Raw genomic sequence first — 18742 nt, forward strand, 5'->3', positions numbered from 1 at the left:
ATGAGCAGCACTTTGGTGACAGTGGGAAGGAAAAACCTCTTTTAACAGGAAGAAACCTCCAGCAGAACCAGGCTCAGGGAGGGGCGGGGCCATCTTCTTCTTCTTCTTCTTCTTATTATTATTACTTTTATTAAATAGGTCTTTCTTGCTTTTATCATAAATATTTTCAATACATTTCCTGTGTTTTACTTGCCTTTTGTGGGTTTTACTTGGGTATTTGCTGTCCAGCAGATGGTGCCAGAGGAACAGTTTTATTTTAGAGTCGTTGTGAGGGAAGCTCTGCAACTTGGTAGTAACTCATACATCCCAGAGTGAACACTGTTGGTCTCAGACAAAATAAAACTATTGAATTACAGATTTTAATCACCTTTTCATTAGGTCTGTGGCAGTCTTGTGGTTGTGGGGTACTTGAGGATATGGAGTGTAAAAAGGATTGCAATGCATTTTTACGCCACAGGAGGGAGACAAACATTTGCCGAGTAAGTTGCTAGTTGTTGGGAGAAACCCTGGTTCAGTAATTAGGAACTTGAGACATAAGGGCCGGCTGCATCTGTTGACAAACAGGCTTGTTGTTCTGCATTTATATTTAAATGTGGTAGAACGTAAACAGCACTTACAGAATCACCAGGGCTTCCCCAAGGGGAGACCCTCTGTTTACCGATCGTGTAATTACCCCCAGTTTTGTCTAAATAAATATATATTTGGAAAGTTTCAAGTTAGATGTTTCCAAAATAAGATAACGGTCCTGTCATTAGGTGCATTATGAAGGCTTGCACTAAGATTTTCCTCCTTTAAGAATTAAATAAGGGGCCATAAATGCGTCACAGGCCTTTGCAATGTCAAGTAAATGGAGTTATGCCAAAGCTGTCTGAACTTTAACAGTCTAGAAGTGGTCATGGTTTATGGTTATATGAGTGGAGACCATCGCCTCTCCAGCAGCTTGAAGGAGAAAAAGCCCAGTTTGAATCACAACTTTTATGACCTCTGCTCTGGCTTCTTCTATTATCGTAGCCTTCGTCTCCATCCTCTTCTTTCTATCCACACCACATGGGATCTGTGGGGTTTACCACACTTAGGTTTGTTTATTTGTTTAAGGAACCCCATTAGCTTCCACAACAGGGGTTGCTAGTCTTCCTGGGGCCCAAACCATCAAATACCATCGAATAAAATGTTACACAATGAATTGGATGCAAAATATCCACATAATTTGGCTCTTACATCCACAATAAGGTTTTACAATTCTGAAAATATAAGCATGTAAATATTAAAAAATATAAAAAACACTCAAACAAAATACACAATTTCCATTACAAGTGACATTACCCTCTACAATTTTTACAAATAAATTAAAAACTGCCTAAATAGGCTTTTAGGTGATTTTTAAAATTATGAATAGAAGCCAATTCTCTAATTGCATAAGGCAACTTATTCCACTGAAAAGATGCTTTAAATATAACAGAGTTTTTCAGAAAGTTACTTTTAACTCGAGGAGTTACTAAATTGTGGTTAGTTGAGAATCGTGTGGCATGATTATGTATTTCATCTGGATGCTGCAACTGAGCATAAAAAAGTGTGGTGTGTTTACCAGTATTGCTTTCTTTAAAAATACAAGTAAGCCATAGTATAATTTAACTTGTACAGAAAGCCAAGAAAGTTTACCGCGCATTTTATCAATATCTGTATAATATGAACACCTTAACACTAATCTGGCCGCCCTATTTTGGACTAACTGAAGTTCAGATCTGTCTTATTAGCTGCTGACCAAATGACTGAGCAATACTCTAGATGAGATAACACTAGTGCATTAATGACATCTTTCATAACTGAAGAAGTAATATAAAAAGAGCACTTCCTAGCTATAGCTATGCCCTGTCCCATTTTCTTAATAACAGAGTTGATGTGCTGAGACCATGAAAGGTGGTGGTTTATGGTAACACCAAGTAATTTAGTCTGGGTGACCTGTTCTAATACCGATCCAGCTATGGAAAGATTTAGTTGTGGGCTGTTGACTAAGCGTCCTCTACTTCCTATTAACATGTCTTTGGATTTAAACATGTTTAAAATGTTGTTTTTACTTATCCAGTCAAACACGTTCAGCAAATCTAGTTGTAACACGCTGGTCAATTCAGAGTAGCTACTGGCTGAATAAAACACGGTGGAGTCATCAGCATACATTACAAGATGAGATTTATCCAGGACGTACGGCAGATCGTTTGTAAAGACTGAACACAGAAGTGGACCGAGGCAGCTGCCTTGGGGTAGACCACAGTTCATTTCACAGCCCTCCGAGAAATAACCGTTATAATAAACCTTTTGCCTTCTTCCAGACAAATAACTTTCCATCCAGCACAAAGCAGCTGGTGAAAATCCATAACATTTTAGTTTATCTATCAAAAGATCATGATTTATCAAATCAAATGCAGCACTAAAATCCAAAAATACCACCCCGGCCAAATTCCCATTATCTAGATATTTGTACCAGTTATCTGTCATGTGACTGAGAGCTGAGCTGGTGGAATAACCAGGTTTGTAGGCATGTTGAAACTGAGCGAGTAACTGATTTTCTGTTAGGTAATGTTGAATTTGTTCATAGACAATCCTCTCCATAATTTTACTTAGAACGGGGAGCAGACTAATAGATCTGCTATTGACACCATTAAAAACGTCATTCTTGTTTTTAGGGATGGGAATTATTTTCGATTCTTTCCACTGCAATGGAAATAAGCTGCATGCCAAAGATCTATTACATATGGGACATATAGGAAGGGACACAAACTTGCAGTTTGCTGTCTGTGTTATCAGAGCCGGAGGATGTATCGTCAGGAAGTGATATCAATAAGCGCTCTACCATCTCCACACTCACTGCCTCAAACTTAAATTGGCATTGCTTATTATTCACGATAACATCCTGTATAAGACGACGTGATAAGGTGGGATCGCCTCTGCTCATATTAGATTTTAAATTTGTTATTTTATTGCTGTAGTTATTCACAAAATAATTGTCCTTAGCTTTACTTATAAACGTTCCACCCGTGTAGATGTGAGACACCACCAGAGCAAGATCTCTACCCATTATATTATTTAAAACTTTCCACACCTTCTTGCTGTCCTTACTGGCCTCCTTGAGCTTAAGTTGATAATATTCTTTCTTCTTGTGCCTATTCAGTTTAGTTACTTGATTTCTTAACTCGCGATATCTTGCCCACTCTTGTGGGTTGATCCCTTCTATTTCCTCACACTGCTCTGTCTGCAGCTTCCACCTCTGTCAGTGTTTTTTTTGGCTTGGTGCACTCACATGCACATGATTTATTATTATTACGTACTATAACATGACTCATCAGACATGGTGCACTATTGTAGTCCCCACCCCCAATGGCATATAAGGATGTATGCTTAGTTTCTGGAGCTGTTTGATGATGAAGTGAGATGAAGGGTGGTGTTCACCTTTGCTCATCTAACTTATTTATATATATATATATATATATATATATATATAAAATGTCTTCAAACAGCAGTTGTGCATGTCCACTGCAAACACCCACAGTGTCGAGATCTGGCCCAGCTCTCTCCGGCTCTCCTTTCTGGCCCGGCGCAGCGTGTCTTTGTTAATGCTGTGTGTTAATGGAAATTGATGAGGGCGGCTTCACAGAGAGCTTGCTGATCTTGATAAATGGCGGTAATTTGTCAGCAGATTCATAGTGTGCTTTTTCGGCCTGGCTCCAGCACCCTTCGCTTGTGTGAGTAACATGTTGATGTGAGCTAGCCAACACAACACATCTCATATGGTGAGATGAAGAGGGAGCAAACAGATCATCAATCAGCAAACGCCTGTCTCTTTCAGTGAGGCTGTGATAGAGGGCAGGCCACATCCTACAAAGAGCAAGGCCCCTGTGTGGGTAGAAAAAAAATGTGACAGCTGTTCAACAAAGCCCCCCCTTTATGTAGAGACTATTAATAAAGGTTCAGATATTCTTTGACCCCCCAAGTATGCTTGTCTGTCCTGGCAGAGCTTGTAAGTGGAATAATTATTTGGTAGGACAGGGTGGAAGCTTGTAGCTTGGTTTTAATTTTGATATCACCAACTCATGATTCTAATTGTTTTGCAGTTTAAACTTGTGTCACACCGAAGTAGTGTGAAGTGAGAGTGTGCACGTCGTGGTCCCTGCTCTCTGAAACCAGTTTAAAGAGTCATGCACTTGTAAACCCTGCTGGCCTTATGATGATGTGACACATGATAAACATGGTTCTTGGAGCAGAACTTTTCACAGGTTAGCATAATGTCTCAAACACCCAAAGCCTAAAAGGGAGGCTTCTCTTCTTCTTGGTGGTCAGAGCCACATGTTGTCTCCTGACTTCCTTGCGTATGCTCGTACGTGGACTACATGTACGTACGGTGTGTGTCAACGGAAGCCGTGCACAGTGTTGCTGAACTCAATGGGGGGAGGGGCTTCGTGCCTTCAGAGACTGTTGAGGTGCTAATGCTTTCCTGCAGGCAGCCCCTGAGGTCAGCAAGCCTGCTGGTTGTTTCATTCCTCTGGAGCAACACGACCAATCGTTATTTCAGATATGCTGCGTGTGTCATTTTGTTTCAGTTATTTACCTCACTGCCTGTCCTCCGAAACACATCTTTCAGCCTGAGATTGCTTCCTCCAGAGATCCATGTTTCCAGTTTGTCTGCTGTTCCTGACGCTGCCCATTACTCGTCCGATTTTCTCTCACTGTCTGCAGCGTTACAGCCCCTCTGGTGTGTGCCTAGCATTGCAGGCTTTTATCTCAGCTTGTTGACGTAAGGATTACTCCTTCCACATGTACAGTACTAAGCTATAGTCTCCCTTTCTGTTTCCTGGCTTCTTAAACAAAAGAGTGCAAGCTTTGACTAACAGCGTTCGGACGTTTTAAAAAAGAAAAAGGCTAATTACACCAGCCTAAGTGAGCATAACTAATAATTTGACACTTTTAGAGTAAGACCAGCGTAAGGAGCCTACACTTGTGACTCATCACGGCAATCCAGCCTTCCAGAGTTGTCTAAATGCTTGACCCCTTTTTGACCCTTTCAAGACTAAACATATCTTTCCTCGAGATCTCTCTGGCTTCCCTGCATCTTTGTTGTAGCTCGTGTAAACATGGCTTATAGCAACAGATCCCCACAAAAACACCAGCCCGGAGCAGGAGAAGCACATACACGGGCTCGCCAAAGAAACTTCTCAGCAGTAATCTTATCTTTCAGTCCATGTGGATGGAGACAATGGAGAGGTGATGTGAATAGCAAGTAGTTAAATGTGTTGACATTCTTTCGCTGTGAGATATAGGCAGCGGCGAGAAGAGTTGTTTGCTGTGATTTTTCTACGTTGTGTTCTCTGTATTGTCCCTGGCAGAGGTGTGTAGTGGGATCTTACCCTCCATTTGTTGTTTTCAATGGGTTAATTGGGCGGCCCTGTTCACCCTGTGCTGGTTGCTAGAAATGAATGCAGCACAGTCGTTAATCTGTGGGCTTGTTTCCTTTGATCCAGGATTGTTTGACAAATGCATTGGGTACACTTACATGGGATAAACAGGTGGAAGTCTGGGCAGGCCACACAGTGAGTACTCCTTTACAGTCAGTGTAAAGCAGAAAGAAATGTGTTTGTCACACCACAGAAACGTGTTATCAACCACCCAGCCAAACACCCAAATATTTTTAAAAATTACAAAGTGTGAGGAAAAAATAGGTGATTTTAAAAAAATGTAAATTGTGAGAGAGAGAAAAGCCTGCTGAGAGGGTGCTGACTGACAGCTCTCACATAATCGACTGGATTCCCCCTGCAGGAGACTTTGAGGAGTTGCCCTCGGCGTAGATTTAATTGAACCACACAGGAAAGGAAACGAATCACAACATACATTTAGTCACTTTACATCTGTTTCTCCTTCTTGTGCCAGACTCCACTGTGGTCTTGTGTACCCGAAGGAAAGGAACCCTCTAGAGTCTGAGGTGTTGCTCTTAGGTTTTTTGCACGGTGTGACCATTTGTTGGCACATCCACTCCTGGGAAGGCATTGTGTTAACATACACTCCCACACTCAAACTGCCAAAACCTCTGCTTTTATGGGAGTAGGCACACTTAATTATCAATTAACCGAGTGGATTTGATTAGCAGCACCTTGCTACTTCTCTCCCCTCTTAATTCCAGTGGGAGCAGTAAGGACGTACTACATTTTTCACAAACTGCTTCTGCGTAGTTTTTGTTAAATAAAGAATGACATGTTGTAAAATAATGTTGTTGTTCATCTGAGGTTGAATTTGTAATTTTAAGACCTATTTGTGCTCCGGTCATTTTGTTTTAGTGTTTCCTGATGAACGAAACCTGAAAGAATCAAGAGCAGCTCTACTACTTGATATTGTAAGAAACTGAAAGATCGCCTGCACATGCAAATGATAGAAAAGATTCAGCTAACTACAGCCACTGCATAGTGATGTCCTCTTTTCGAGTCGTCTGCCCGAGTAACCGAGCAGCACAAGGCCACCCTTGAAGTTTAGCTCTCACGTTCTTTCAGATGAGAAACGACATGTTCCCAGGTGCCTTCTTGTTTGTAAGCCAGATGACACATCTGTATTTGCTGATTTGTTCTCAGTCCTCATTTACAAAAGTGCAGATTCAGGACTACATCATGGCTGCAAATGTTTATTTCAATATAATCAGCAAAGGTAAATGAACAGAAAACAAAAGCTGCGTTGCACGGAGGCAGCCCCTCCCCTCCAGTTTCCTTCCTGTTATCAAAAAATACTTAGCATTTATTGAATTTATTCTGTAAACCTTTACCCAGAGTTTCCAACAGTGCCTTCTTTTTTATCAAAAAAATCTGGGTGCGAGTTTCATGCGACACCTCATCGTATCTAGAATCCAAGGAGCAGATGCTGTTGTTTGTCTGATGTTTATCATTACGAAGGGTTGAGCGCAGAGCCTCAGTCATAACTTCCTGCGTGTCCACAGCAGAGTTGTCAGGCATGAAAACAATGGCCACATGAGCTGGTGTTTGCTGGACAGTTACTCGGATCTTAAAGAGACCCACTGAGAGCGTACAGCGTGAACACCCCCTGCCTCCCCTCTGCTGCAGTGATTGCTGTGCTTCAGACCGAGGCTCATGGAGAGATAACGGAGCAGACATGCGTGAAAAGGAGAGAGGAGATAACAGCTCTCACCTGAGGGAACGCACTGCTATCACCTAAACAGATGAAGCTTTCAAAACAGATTCATCCTGATCTTTCAAAAGATTATCAACAACTCTTATCACTGTCACCTCAGACAGATTAAAAAAAATCTAAGAGGTGTGGTTCCCCTGCAGGACAGCTACTTACAGCTCTATCTACATCATTATAGAAGCGTTTTTGTTGTTGTTTTGGTTCTTGAAGAAGTATATTTTCATTACAAAAAGCCTCCCCGGTCTGAAATTATTATGCTTTATTCCTCATTTAGATGAAGAGACCTAGTGTCATTATTTCATGTGTAAGGCACTTGAACAGCATTTTCTATTTTTGTTTTCTTTTGTCTTTGAGCCAGAAGTTGCCTTATATGGATAAAAGGTTGCAGTGCTGATTTATCAGCTAATACTAGCAAGCTGCATTACTCCATCGTGTGTGTGCGCAATACTCAGACACACCTAACAGCTGATAAGAACTTAAGTTACAGTCTATTAAAACACAAAAATTTCACTCACCGAGAATGAAGCCCAAACCTCTTGGATGGTCTGTCCCGCACATTAAGCCATAATATTATTTAGATAAAAATACCATAAAAGAGACCAGCAACACACCCACAGTGACACTCGGTGACTCAAAGTACTGGATGAGGCCTGGATGCTGATTGGTTCCAACTGCCTATCCTGGGATACCTACCGTTCTGTGCAGCCACGCCCCTAAGTCCATTTTCTAGGACAGAGTTGCACTAAAAGCTGCACAAGGGGGCAAAAACAGTTCTTGCTACCAGGCCGTAAAACAGCTTTTTGAGTTGGTTGTTGTAACATTAGTAACATTGTTGTAACATCAACTCCCTTTTTTTGGAATCAGCTTAGAGGCCAGCGATTGCTAACATGAGAGCTGACAATCGATGCACTGCTCTTGGTGCACAAATCAAATAAAGGGAGTTGATGAGCTCTTTGTTACAATATATGACCCAAGTACTGGATCCCTACATCAAACCCAACCATGCTGGACGGCTTCTAAGAGTGAGGCAAACCGTATGCAATTTCATTTTTAAGGGTCACTTTGTGTGCATGGAAATAGAACTGTAACCATTATAGTCCAATCATAGCTTATGGCGTATGAACGCCACTGACACATTTTGCATGAAGCAGATGATTTAACACCAGAGTGACAGTTGGATTGCTAGCTGCCAGTTCCCACCATGTGGGATTTTCGTCTGTTGATGAGTTGTTGAGTCCCAGGGGTTGTGCTGAGGGGGTTTTTGTCTATCTTTGTGCGACTTGACGAAAACATTCTCCGAAGCTAAATGCTTCTGTGATCGATGGTCTAAATAATGTGCTTGCTTGTCATTTGTATACTGATGTTGCTGTTTCCTATTTCAGTGATGACAGCGACATGGAATTTGGACGTGGGCCTCCATCTTTGTGGTTTTAGTTAATTAGTGGGGCTGCTGAGGTTTCTCTCTGCTCTCTGGCACGCTTGGGTTCAGGTCTATTGGAGCCGTTTGATCTCAGGCGGTATTGTTTCCATTATTAGACAATATTAGTGATTAAACTTTTGCGGTCGTATTTCTGTATTTTAGAACTTGACCCGTCTGTTCTCGCTGCTCTTTTTTTATTATTAGGAATGTTCTCAATATTGTTTATGTCCTTATTTAATGGCAGAAGTATTCAATAGCTTTTACAGTTTAAGAGACTCAACAATTGGTCTGGAACAATGAAGGTCAACCCAAGTCAGAAAAAGAAACTGGGAGGGATGACAAACACACTGCACAATGAGTCTTCCCCACATGGGGACGATCATTATTCTTATTGTGCCCTACAAACAGTCGGTGTAAACATCCAAGCTAAAAAGAATGATTTGCTGGTGTAATCATAACTGACTCTCAACTTTTAGCCAGCCCATCAATTTAATGGTCTCCTGGAAACTCAGTTTCAGCGCTGAGTTGTTCTTGTGGTCTGATGTGTGGTTAAGATGATGTGGATGATGACTTTGTGTTCTACTCCCTCGGCAGGCTTCACACAGCCCAGAGAGCCATCAAACAGACCCAAGTCACAGTGCAGAAGATCGGGAAGGAGATCGAGGAGAAGCTAAGGACGACGGCGGCCTGCACAGAGCGGGTGAGCGTGGTCGCCCCTCGGCAACAAATTCCAGCTCATCAGCGACTGGTTTAGATGTTTTCAGTAGCTTGAAAGTTGGTGTGAAGTTTGTTTTCAGAGGAAGTACCATGTATAACACCACAACTGATGTGATCAGCGATAACGGAGTTTCTGGCCTCCACCAATAATAAACATCAGAATCGTGCTTGATACTTACAAGGATTTAAGAGCTTGTCTCACACAAAGCTCCAAATGTAATTGTAACGTAAAGAAATGTGAGATCTGAAAATCCATCGATTGTGATTGTTTTGATAGCTCAGCTCCTCAGTGATGATGCCTGCGCCAAAATGCCTTGTTTATGTTTCCACCTCCTGTAATGTGCTCAAATACGCTAAAGAAGCGTGTTTAACATATTTGGAATTGTCAGGCGCACAGCTGTGAAAACGCAGTACCGATCCCAGGTCTGACATTGTGTTTACTGTAAAAATTCACTTCAAAAGCATCCCCTCTCTTCTGGTGTTATACAAGCCCGGAGGCAATGATACTTTAGTATTTTTGTCCCCCAGGTAGGCGGCACAAAAAAGCATTTTCACTCACCATGCACGGTACAATTGTGGACAACTGGGCTGCTTTTGTGTCCAGTCCAACTGGACTCTGAGAGTGTGTATGTGTGCTGGTAGAAGATTTAAGCGATCTGAATGTCTGCTTAGTGAGCCTCTTTATACAGCTGTTACAGCTGTTGCTTTCTATCTTGCTGCTCCTCATGAGTTTTTGATATCCCTGATTTTTTTATTTTTTGTTCCTTTCCTTAGGCCTTCACCCTACTTATTAAGGCAGCCCCCTACTATAGCCTCAGCTTTCCCACAAAAACATCAAGGCTCCATTCTTTTCGCCACAAAGGATCCCTTTCAAGAACTTTTCTCTGATATTTCCCTCTCAGTGAAACATTCCTCAAACCCCTTTTCAGAGTTCAAATCTGCCAATAAATCACATAATCCTCATCTTCTACCTTTCTGTAAAAGCCCCCCCCCCATCTTGGAGTGAGTGGAGCATTGTGTGATTCTTCTAAGGGCTTCCCACTTTGGAGAGCTCTGTACCATCTTTCTGTATGGTGAACATGCATCAAAGGGCGATGGAGTGGAGGCCACCTAGCCGAGCACATGCCCCTTTCACCCTCTCACCCACACTCTGCCATTAATCTGCTCAGTTATAACACGCTCCCACCCCCACGCCTGCTGCTTATTTACTCAGCTGACCCACTGCTGTTTGATGTTCAGTAGACATCAGACAGACCCTGCTGGTTAGGTACAGTCTTTCTCCCTCTCTGTCTCGCACACACACTCACACATCACAGCAACCCACTTGTTAATTCTGGTGCTCAGTGAAAGTGTAGGAGGCTCGTGGTTCGTGCCAAAGCCAGTTGTGGTTAACATGCAAGTGTCAGGGTGCGACACACTGGACAGATAGAGGCTCTATCAGTCATCTCTTTCCCCGTGTTTTCTCCACGGTACCCACAGGAAGAAAAAAATCTGTATCATATCTGTTTTTGCTCTGATCCAGGCTGCGATCTCTTATCTAAGCGAATGTGTGTGAGATGCCAAAGTCCCCGCTCCTCCCTCCCTAATCTTACATCATTATCAGTTCCCTGTTTGTGTCTTCCATCTCCTTATTACAAGTGTGTATGTGTATAGTTTTTTTTCTGTCTCAGCAACTGTGCTGCCCTCCTGAATCCCCCTAAATCCGTCTTCCTGTTTTGAATGGATCATTTTTCGTTGAGTGGTTTTGTCAGTCGCTGCTCTCTCCCCTTCATCTACTGTGCAAGTGCATCCATCAACCCCTGTTTCTGTTCCTTATTAGATGATTAGGGTGAGCCCACTTCACACTCCTCTTTACCAGATAGAGAAATGAAGATGATGAAGGGACGCCGCTCGGAGAGGCTTAGATTACGACTAATGACCTGCGCTCTGATGGCGCTGGTGGGCAGGGATGTGGGGTGGAGAGGCGCCTCCTGGCAGGAGTTTTAATTCGGGGCGGTCACTCATCTCGAGTCGCTGGGCTTTATTGTGGTCTTTTGCTTCGGGTTATGTTTGAGGGTTTGTGTCCGTCTTCCTGTTTGCATGTTCTGAGACTTTCATGTGGCGTCTTACTCTTTAGCCTTTCTTACATTTTAATTGATGAACAAACCCACAGCTACAACTTCACATTCACGTTCTCCCAGCCGAATCCATGCACAAGCAATTTCCTCCAAATGTTGAGCGTACATATTTCTAACTTCCACTGCTGCCACTCATAACACATTCTTTCCTGAGACAACACTCAGATAATGTCACTGTCTGCATCAGTTTAAGAATGGCTTTGTGTTGACACCTGCATGACTACAAATCTGCTCAGGTTGCTGTTGGAGACAGCTGTTTCCTCAGCTTCCAGATAACTGTCCTGGCTCTATTTTATTCTCTTTTTCTATGTAATATCGCAGTAATAAAGCAATATCATATGGCAGAGGAAAGTTACGCAAACAGTCGAGAAATCAAAACACAGTATTAAAATAAACTGTGTAAAATTAAGTAAATATACATATATTTTCATTTTTCTCATTTTAATTAAAGTGTACTTGGATTCCATCCACCCAACCAGCCATGTTTGTGATTCAGTCATTGTTGAGCTGTATATTGTTACCAGTCTGTTATTGGGATCAGTTCAGTTTATTAGGTAGTAATTTTCATCCAGAAGCTCAGGCGTCAGGCTACAGACATAGCTTCAAACCTTTAGTTTGACAGGGATAGCTGTTTAGAAGAAAATGGTTTGCTTGAGACAGAGGATGCACTCAGGGGCCGAACGGAGTCCCAGTATTAGATGAATTAAGTTAAACTGGGAGTCATGGAAAGCTATGACTTTCCATGACTCCAAGTGGGAAATATTAAACGAATAAATAAGAATTAGTTGACGTTTGTTATTTTCACAGTATATCCTGCCTTTCTCCCATCACCCACAAACGCTTCCGGCAGATGGCCGCCCAGCTCCGAGCCTGGTTCTGCCGAGGGCTGCTTCTTCCTGTTGAAAGGGAGTTTTTCCTTCCCACTGTTACCAGTTGCTTGCTCACAGACTGGTTGTTGGGTTTTCTCTGTATTGTTGCAGGGTAGGTTTACATCCAAATATGTAAAGCACCTTGAGGCAACCGTTGTTGGGGTTTGTTGCTGTATAAACAAGATTGAATGTTTTCACTTTCACAGGTGAGTCAGGTTGCTGTCAATCAGTCACAGTCTGTGCACAGCTATGCAAACATGAGAAATAGGCCTTAGCAGCCACAATAAGTGAAAACACCTGTTTGTCTCTGTGTGTATAGACCTGTGAAGTTGGGTTTAGTAGGAGACAGAAGGAAATTGGAACAAACCAAAAACATGCTCGGGCCATTGTTTAAATGAAATAAATGGTAAGAGACATATTACAAAACACACCTTCTTTCCCAGCTGTAACGATTTAAAAAGGAACAAATGACTGCATACGAGGACAGATGTGTTATGTAGATGATTTGTAAATTATATGCTCTATGTGAGAGGCCTGAAAGGGAGAAGACTTTATTCACTGTGGTTCTGGTGCAGGTTCGGCACCCGGCCTCATCTGCTGACCTCAGACCAGCTGTTTGAACGTGGAACTCAGTACTACTTACCTTGGAGCCGGCCGTTCCCATGACTTGGGCTCATTAGTAAACATTAACGATGATTCCAGGGCTCAGTAAGACGTTTTGAACACGCAAATCTTCCTTTCTGTGTTATCATTAGCTGTTGACAGTGCTTTCTGTTATTGCTAACAGTGAGCATCGGCTCAGTGGTTGTGCATTAAATCAGCGCGATATGGGATCAGCCTAAAAAACAGTGTTTGTTTTTGTGGGAGCTAGTAGGAATCTTGGGGTCTTTATAAAAGGTTGCTGTGACCACATGCTAAATATTTTCTTTCACTGTCTTTTTCTCTTTCCTTTCTGCCGCTTTGTGTGAGCAGAAGAAGGAGCGCGAGTGCATGCAGCTGCGTATAGCGGTCCTTCACAGTGAGCTGGAGCGGCAGAGGAAGGCACTCGGGAGGGAGAGAGACCTGCGACAGAAAGAGAGGGCACTGCTGCAGAAGAAAGGTAAACGGAATAGGTGGACATGCTGCATATGCACCTGGGGAAAGTGTTAACACCACACCACCATGCATAAATCACCTTTTAATATTGTTTGATGCTATTGTGTGCACCGTTTAGTGCTTGCTTGCAGTAACTAGTGGGTGAAAACATGAACACACGAGCAATAAGAAAAATTAAAGGCTCAGTTTGGTCTTATATAAAAGTAACTTCAAATGATCGGTTATTCCCTCTGCAACTCATTTTGCTGTCTCCAGTGGTGCTGCGTCACTCAGATCCTGCTTGTGGAAGAAGACTTAATATAATGGTAAAAACATGTGCTCCCAATTCCAACGAAATCCCCAAATCTTTTCATGATAATCCACAGAAGGCTCTGCTGCAGCTACCAGTTGTAACGAGAACAGAATATAAAAGTAGTTCTGACAAGTTGACTATTTTGTGTAAATTGTGGTAAGCACAGGTCTAACCAGGACGGTTTGCGTGTTCATTTAGAACAATAGTGAGTTTGCTTTGGCTCACTCATGTAATAGCTGGGAGATGTTAGCCTGTCACTTATGTAGTGCAATTGGCACATTCAAACATATGAATTCACATCCACAATGCAAAAAGCAAACAACAAAATAACAAGAATTTGGAAATACTGTAGCTGAACAGACAGATGGTTGTCTTTATTAGAAAATCCGCTGCTTGAATGTTAGTCTTATATTTGGCCAAATGCATTAATATAAAGTTGTTGATCAGTATATAGATGTCAGTGTTTTTCTAAAAATACATTTTGGTATCAAAATTCCAGCATTGGTCACACACAGCTTATGGAAATAAATTGCACATAATTTGCATTTCTTTAATAAAACGAATTACACCAATCCTTCCAAATGTGTTCTTTCAGTAATGTGACAGTTTTAGTTGTTGTTGAAAGAGAGAAAGTGAAGCTTGTTACCAAACTAATGGATTTTACACCCATGATTCCATAAATTCAGGTCCTGAAACGGTGTTAATAATTTGTCTTACACATCTATAGAGAAATCTGCTCTTTTTAACGGCTCGGTCAAGGTTTCCATGTTGTCAGAGCAGCAGGCAGATCATTTTAGTATATTCCACAACGTGGTCTTGGTCCAGTCAGAAGATGGAGTTTCTTAACACAAGCAGATCTGCAGTACACAGATACTTCCTGCAGTTTGTGATAAAGCAGAAGTGTTTGTGCAGTTGTCACTTAGTTAACCCTATGAAGTTTCCATCTTAGAGATGGATATATCCATCTATATATCTATAGTCACATGTTCTGATGCAATAAGCCCAGTGCAACTTTTCACAATGAATTGACAGGATGTATCTTGATTTCTGTGTCCTTTAAGATCAGCTCGCTCTTTGGCAAAGACAGATCACTGAATCACCGATCTGAGGAAGTGATTAGCGTGAAGTCTGCACTCATACATACGCTGTCACATAATAAAAGAGCTCTAAGAGCGCTTCAGGGAGAGGTTGCCTTTGTGACACGATTCTGAAAAATGACCATTAATTCTCTTCCTCTTTGTCTGTCACCACTCTGTCTGCAGCCAAACGAACTCACGGCTCTGCTGCCTCGCAGCTCTATAGAGGCCTTTTTCCAGACGGGACAGGTGCTTATTAAAAAATAGAAGGAAAATTCCTTTAGCTGGTTAAAAAGAGAGGGGAAAATCTGGTCTTTTAGGATAAATTGAAATGCTATATGTAAAGACAGCCAGGCTGAAGTCTTGTTGCTTTTCCCAGACTCATAAGTCAAAATCCAAAAGCCATATGCTGCTCAGCTGTACTTCCAGCTTGTTGTTTAACTCCTCTAATCAGCCAGCAGACATTCATTTGTTTCAAGATTGGAAAAAAGTGTGCATTAATTACAGGACAGGATACTGTTGGAGACAGGTGTTTACAGTGCTTCGTACAGCAGCTGATTTTCTGTCTGATTATATTTGGATTGGCACCACAGTGTGTTTGTTTCATATGATCTCGTCTTTCACTTTTGAAACGCATATGATTCTATCAATCGCAGGCTAAATTTCATTTAGAAATTTCCCCGAGAAGCCTGTGAGAAATGGACAGATTTGAGCCAAAAATGGTTCCTGTTCAGCAAAATCACAAGAGCGTGCGACTGAGCGGCGATCTCATATGCCACTGTTGTTTTAATCAGAAGCAAGTGTTTCATTTGTTGAGCTTTCACACATTCCAGTGCTTATAAGTTGCAGGTTTACCTTCAAATTTTATTGACAGTTTTACAGCGAGTGTAAGTATGTAGCTATGAAATATGTCCCCCGTGGGCACCACAGATGGGCTGGTAAGCTCCATTCTTCGTCACGCTCTTTAGGACCTCATCCGTACCTGGCCGTGTGGTCTCGTTGTCTCCCACACGTTCACAGGGCCCATTAGCAAATAGCTCTTATCAACCTGTTGTTCCCACCGAATGGGCCTCCCTAACAAAACAGCAGGTGCAGAAAACCCAAACGTAGAGAAGGTGTTGCTTTTTTTCTCTCGTGTGTTGAACTTGTGAGAAACCAGATAAAACGACTCGAGTGTTGAACTATTAGAATCTTCCTTTAGACTTGCTAGAGCCTGTTTGGTGTAACGCTGATGCTGTTAGTTTAACCAGCTGATTAATGTAATTCCAGGGAAATCAGAGCAGGAAAGTAAAAGTTTGTTTTTCTGTGCGTGGGAACGCGCACACGCCATGTCACATGTCAGCATGATCACTTTCCCCCCCATTTTTTTTAAGTTATGAATTGAAAGTAAGTCTTTCTGTCCTCCCTCTGAAATCAATCACTTTGGTTTCTGTGGGGTCACACTCTTGTCACAATTTCCGCCTGTCTAATTTCCCTCCTCCCACCTTGAGCAGATGACATAAATCAGGCCTGTGAGCAGCGTTTATTGTACTTGGTAACAGTAGTTATTCTCACGCTCTGCCACACAGCCAGGGCTCCTGACCAATAAATGTCAGCGGTTGGGTTTCTCCAGGTTTTGTGAAGGTATGTTGTGTGGAGGTATTTGTCACCTCAGTGAAAAAGGTCTCATATTGAAGCGATCATCATTAGAGCTCTTTTAGCAGCAGCTCCGCTTTATACATTTACTTCAACCAGCTGGCTGCCATCTTGAGTCAGGGTAAAGGTTGACAGGTACTGGAGTCAGACACTGCTTAACAGGCCAACCGTCTGCCTTTTTATACTTACTGACCCCTCTGACATTTCTATGTCGAGGTCAGAAATTTCTTATATTTTGTCCTAATAATTGATATTTTTCCACTGAGCTTTTCATGTGCGTTAAATGCTGGTATAAAAACCAAGCTTATTTACAGTGTATATTAGATTAATGCACCTTTTTAAATCATTTCATTGAGAACTTTGCATGCACCTTCTGACTAGCTTTGACCTGCACTTTCAAAGTATTTCTGTACCGTGGGTGCCAAGCGCCCGGTATTTCAGGAGCCACAGACAGCCCAATTTGATGGTGGGAAGTAATATATAACCATCCATATAGTAAAGGAGATCAAAGAAGCTGCGTTTTGCTGCTTGTCACTAGAGTTGACCTCACATGTTAGTTTTACGCTGTGTCCCCTTTCTCGTGCAACCAGAGGATCCTTATTTTTGTAAGGCATACCACAACAGCGTCACGTGATAAAGCCACTTGTAGCTTCTGTGCATTAGTTGATGGTGACTGATCCTGAATGCCACTGACGCATGTTTACACGGATCAGAGGATCGCTTTTGTTGTCCAGGCTTTACCCAGTGCAGGAACACAGTTCTTTCGTGGTACTGTACTCACAAATGGTCAGGCCAGTCTCAATAAGTCTTCTGTCTGATTTACAGGAGGAAATTGTCCAGAGGGGACTCGTCTGTCCAGTGTCAGAATAGTTATTTTTAGAGTACTTTTTTTGGTTTTTATTCCACGTTTAATATGGAAGATGGTGTAGTGAGAGACCAGTGGACAGAACGATGCATATTCTCTGCTGTGTCTTTACTGTATATTGTCTTTCCATACCGTGGAACAGATTAGTGGGATGAAAGCACGAGACGATGGATGGACAGAGCAGATAGGACAGAAGTGGGCATTACATGAAAGCAGCAGTAGAAGACCGTGGAATCTGGGTTACAGTGTTTTCGTGTGATCTCTCACAGCAGAGCGATGGCCTGTGATCTCTGTCTTACGCTATCTGCCTTTCTTCCTAATCTGATGAAGTACCTGTATTTTCTCCTTTGCTCTGTCTGCACTATGCCCTCTCACCTCATACCCTTATGATGTCAGTTGGACAATCATGGATATGAGTGGAAATATGCGATCAAAGCAATCCTGTTATCCACCTGATCGCACGTGCTTTGATAAGCTTTATTACTCCAAACTCTCACTTGTGCTCGCTGCTCTTTGCTGACTTATTTAGATTCAAATTTCAGCAAGAGGGCAACAGTCTTTTTTCACACATGAGCGTTGTGAGGGATTTTCCTGTCTACTCGCAATAACAGTGCATTTAAAAACAATTGTATGGGAGAATATTTAGACATGTGCTACGTTGTTTCTGTTCATACTGGATATACTGGTGAGGTGCAGGTCTTCTCCTGTTAGAATGCTTAATACAAAACGCACTGATAACAACAATAAAGTAGACAGGTGTCACGTCTGAATCCCACCAGATGCAGCTGTGGTGATGTGGCGCATGTTGGAAGCATGCACTAATTTTTCATAGCATTCATTAATACGCTGACATTTAAAGGAAAAACCTGATTTCTTTCGAACTCTTTAACAGTGGTGTTTTGTTAATGTCACAGTTAGCAGCCCCTCACAGCTTAGGGGCTAAAGAGCCGCAGGTTGGTGACCTCTGGCCTAAGCAGACCCTACGATCAGCTTTGGAGCCATTATCTGCATGTTGTAGCTCTTTACTGTCACCAAGGGGCAGTGTCACAAACATCGGTCTGTGGGTTATTGTTGCTTGTTCTGTTGGTTCTTTAGTCAGCTGCAAGGAGGGGAAAAACCAAAGTAGGCAAAGAACTGAAGTCTGTCTATTCGACTTATGCACAGCTTCATCTTTGTCTGCCTATGTGTTCCTGTTTTTATAGATGGGTCGTATACCCTCTCTGTAAGCAAACGGACACAGCATTAACACATTGACAACTGCACAATAGCACCTATAAGCAGCACAGTCATTTTCTTCTAGACCTTTGCAACCAGGATGTTCGCCCTCTGTTGCTTGTTGGAAAGATTTAACATAACTTCTGCTTTGGTTTCATTTTTTAGATCGGTATGCTGTGCCCATCGTTGTATACAGTCTGTTCTGTATGTTCTGGTGGTTTCATGCAGACACTGAACTAAACTGAATTCAGTACCACTTAAATGT

The 18742-nt window shown here is 42.2% G+C and overlaps 1 protein-coding gene across 1 annotated transcript in view; it reads left to right on the forward strand.

Moving 5' to 3' along the window:
• Positions 1-18742, forward strand: part of uvrag (UV radiation resistance associated gene) — a 98053-nt gene that overhangs the window by 11024 nt on the left and 68287 nt on the right. The window contains exons 7-8 of the mRNA XM_080867259.1: positions 9191-9296; positions 13272-13398. Coding sequence (XP_080723385.1) covers positions 9191-9296; positions 13272-13398 — 233 coding nt within the window. The remainder of the gene's footprint in view (positions 1-9190; positions 9297-13271; positions 13399-18742) is intronic.

This window comes from Rhamphochromis sp. 'chilingali' (genome assembly GCF_963969265.1).
Source record: "Rhamphochromis sp. 'chilingali' genome assembly, chromosome: 19".
Classification (NCBI taxonomy): domain Eukaryota; kingdom Metazoa; phylum Chordata; class Actinopteri; order Cichliformes; family Cichlidae; genus Rhamphochromis; species Rhamphochromis sp. 'chilingali'.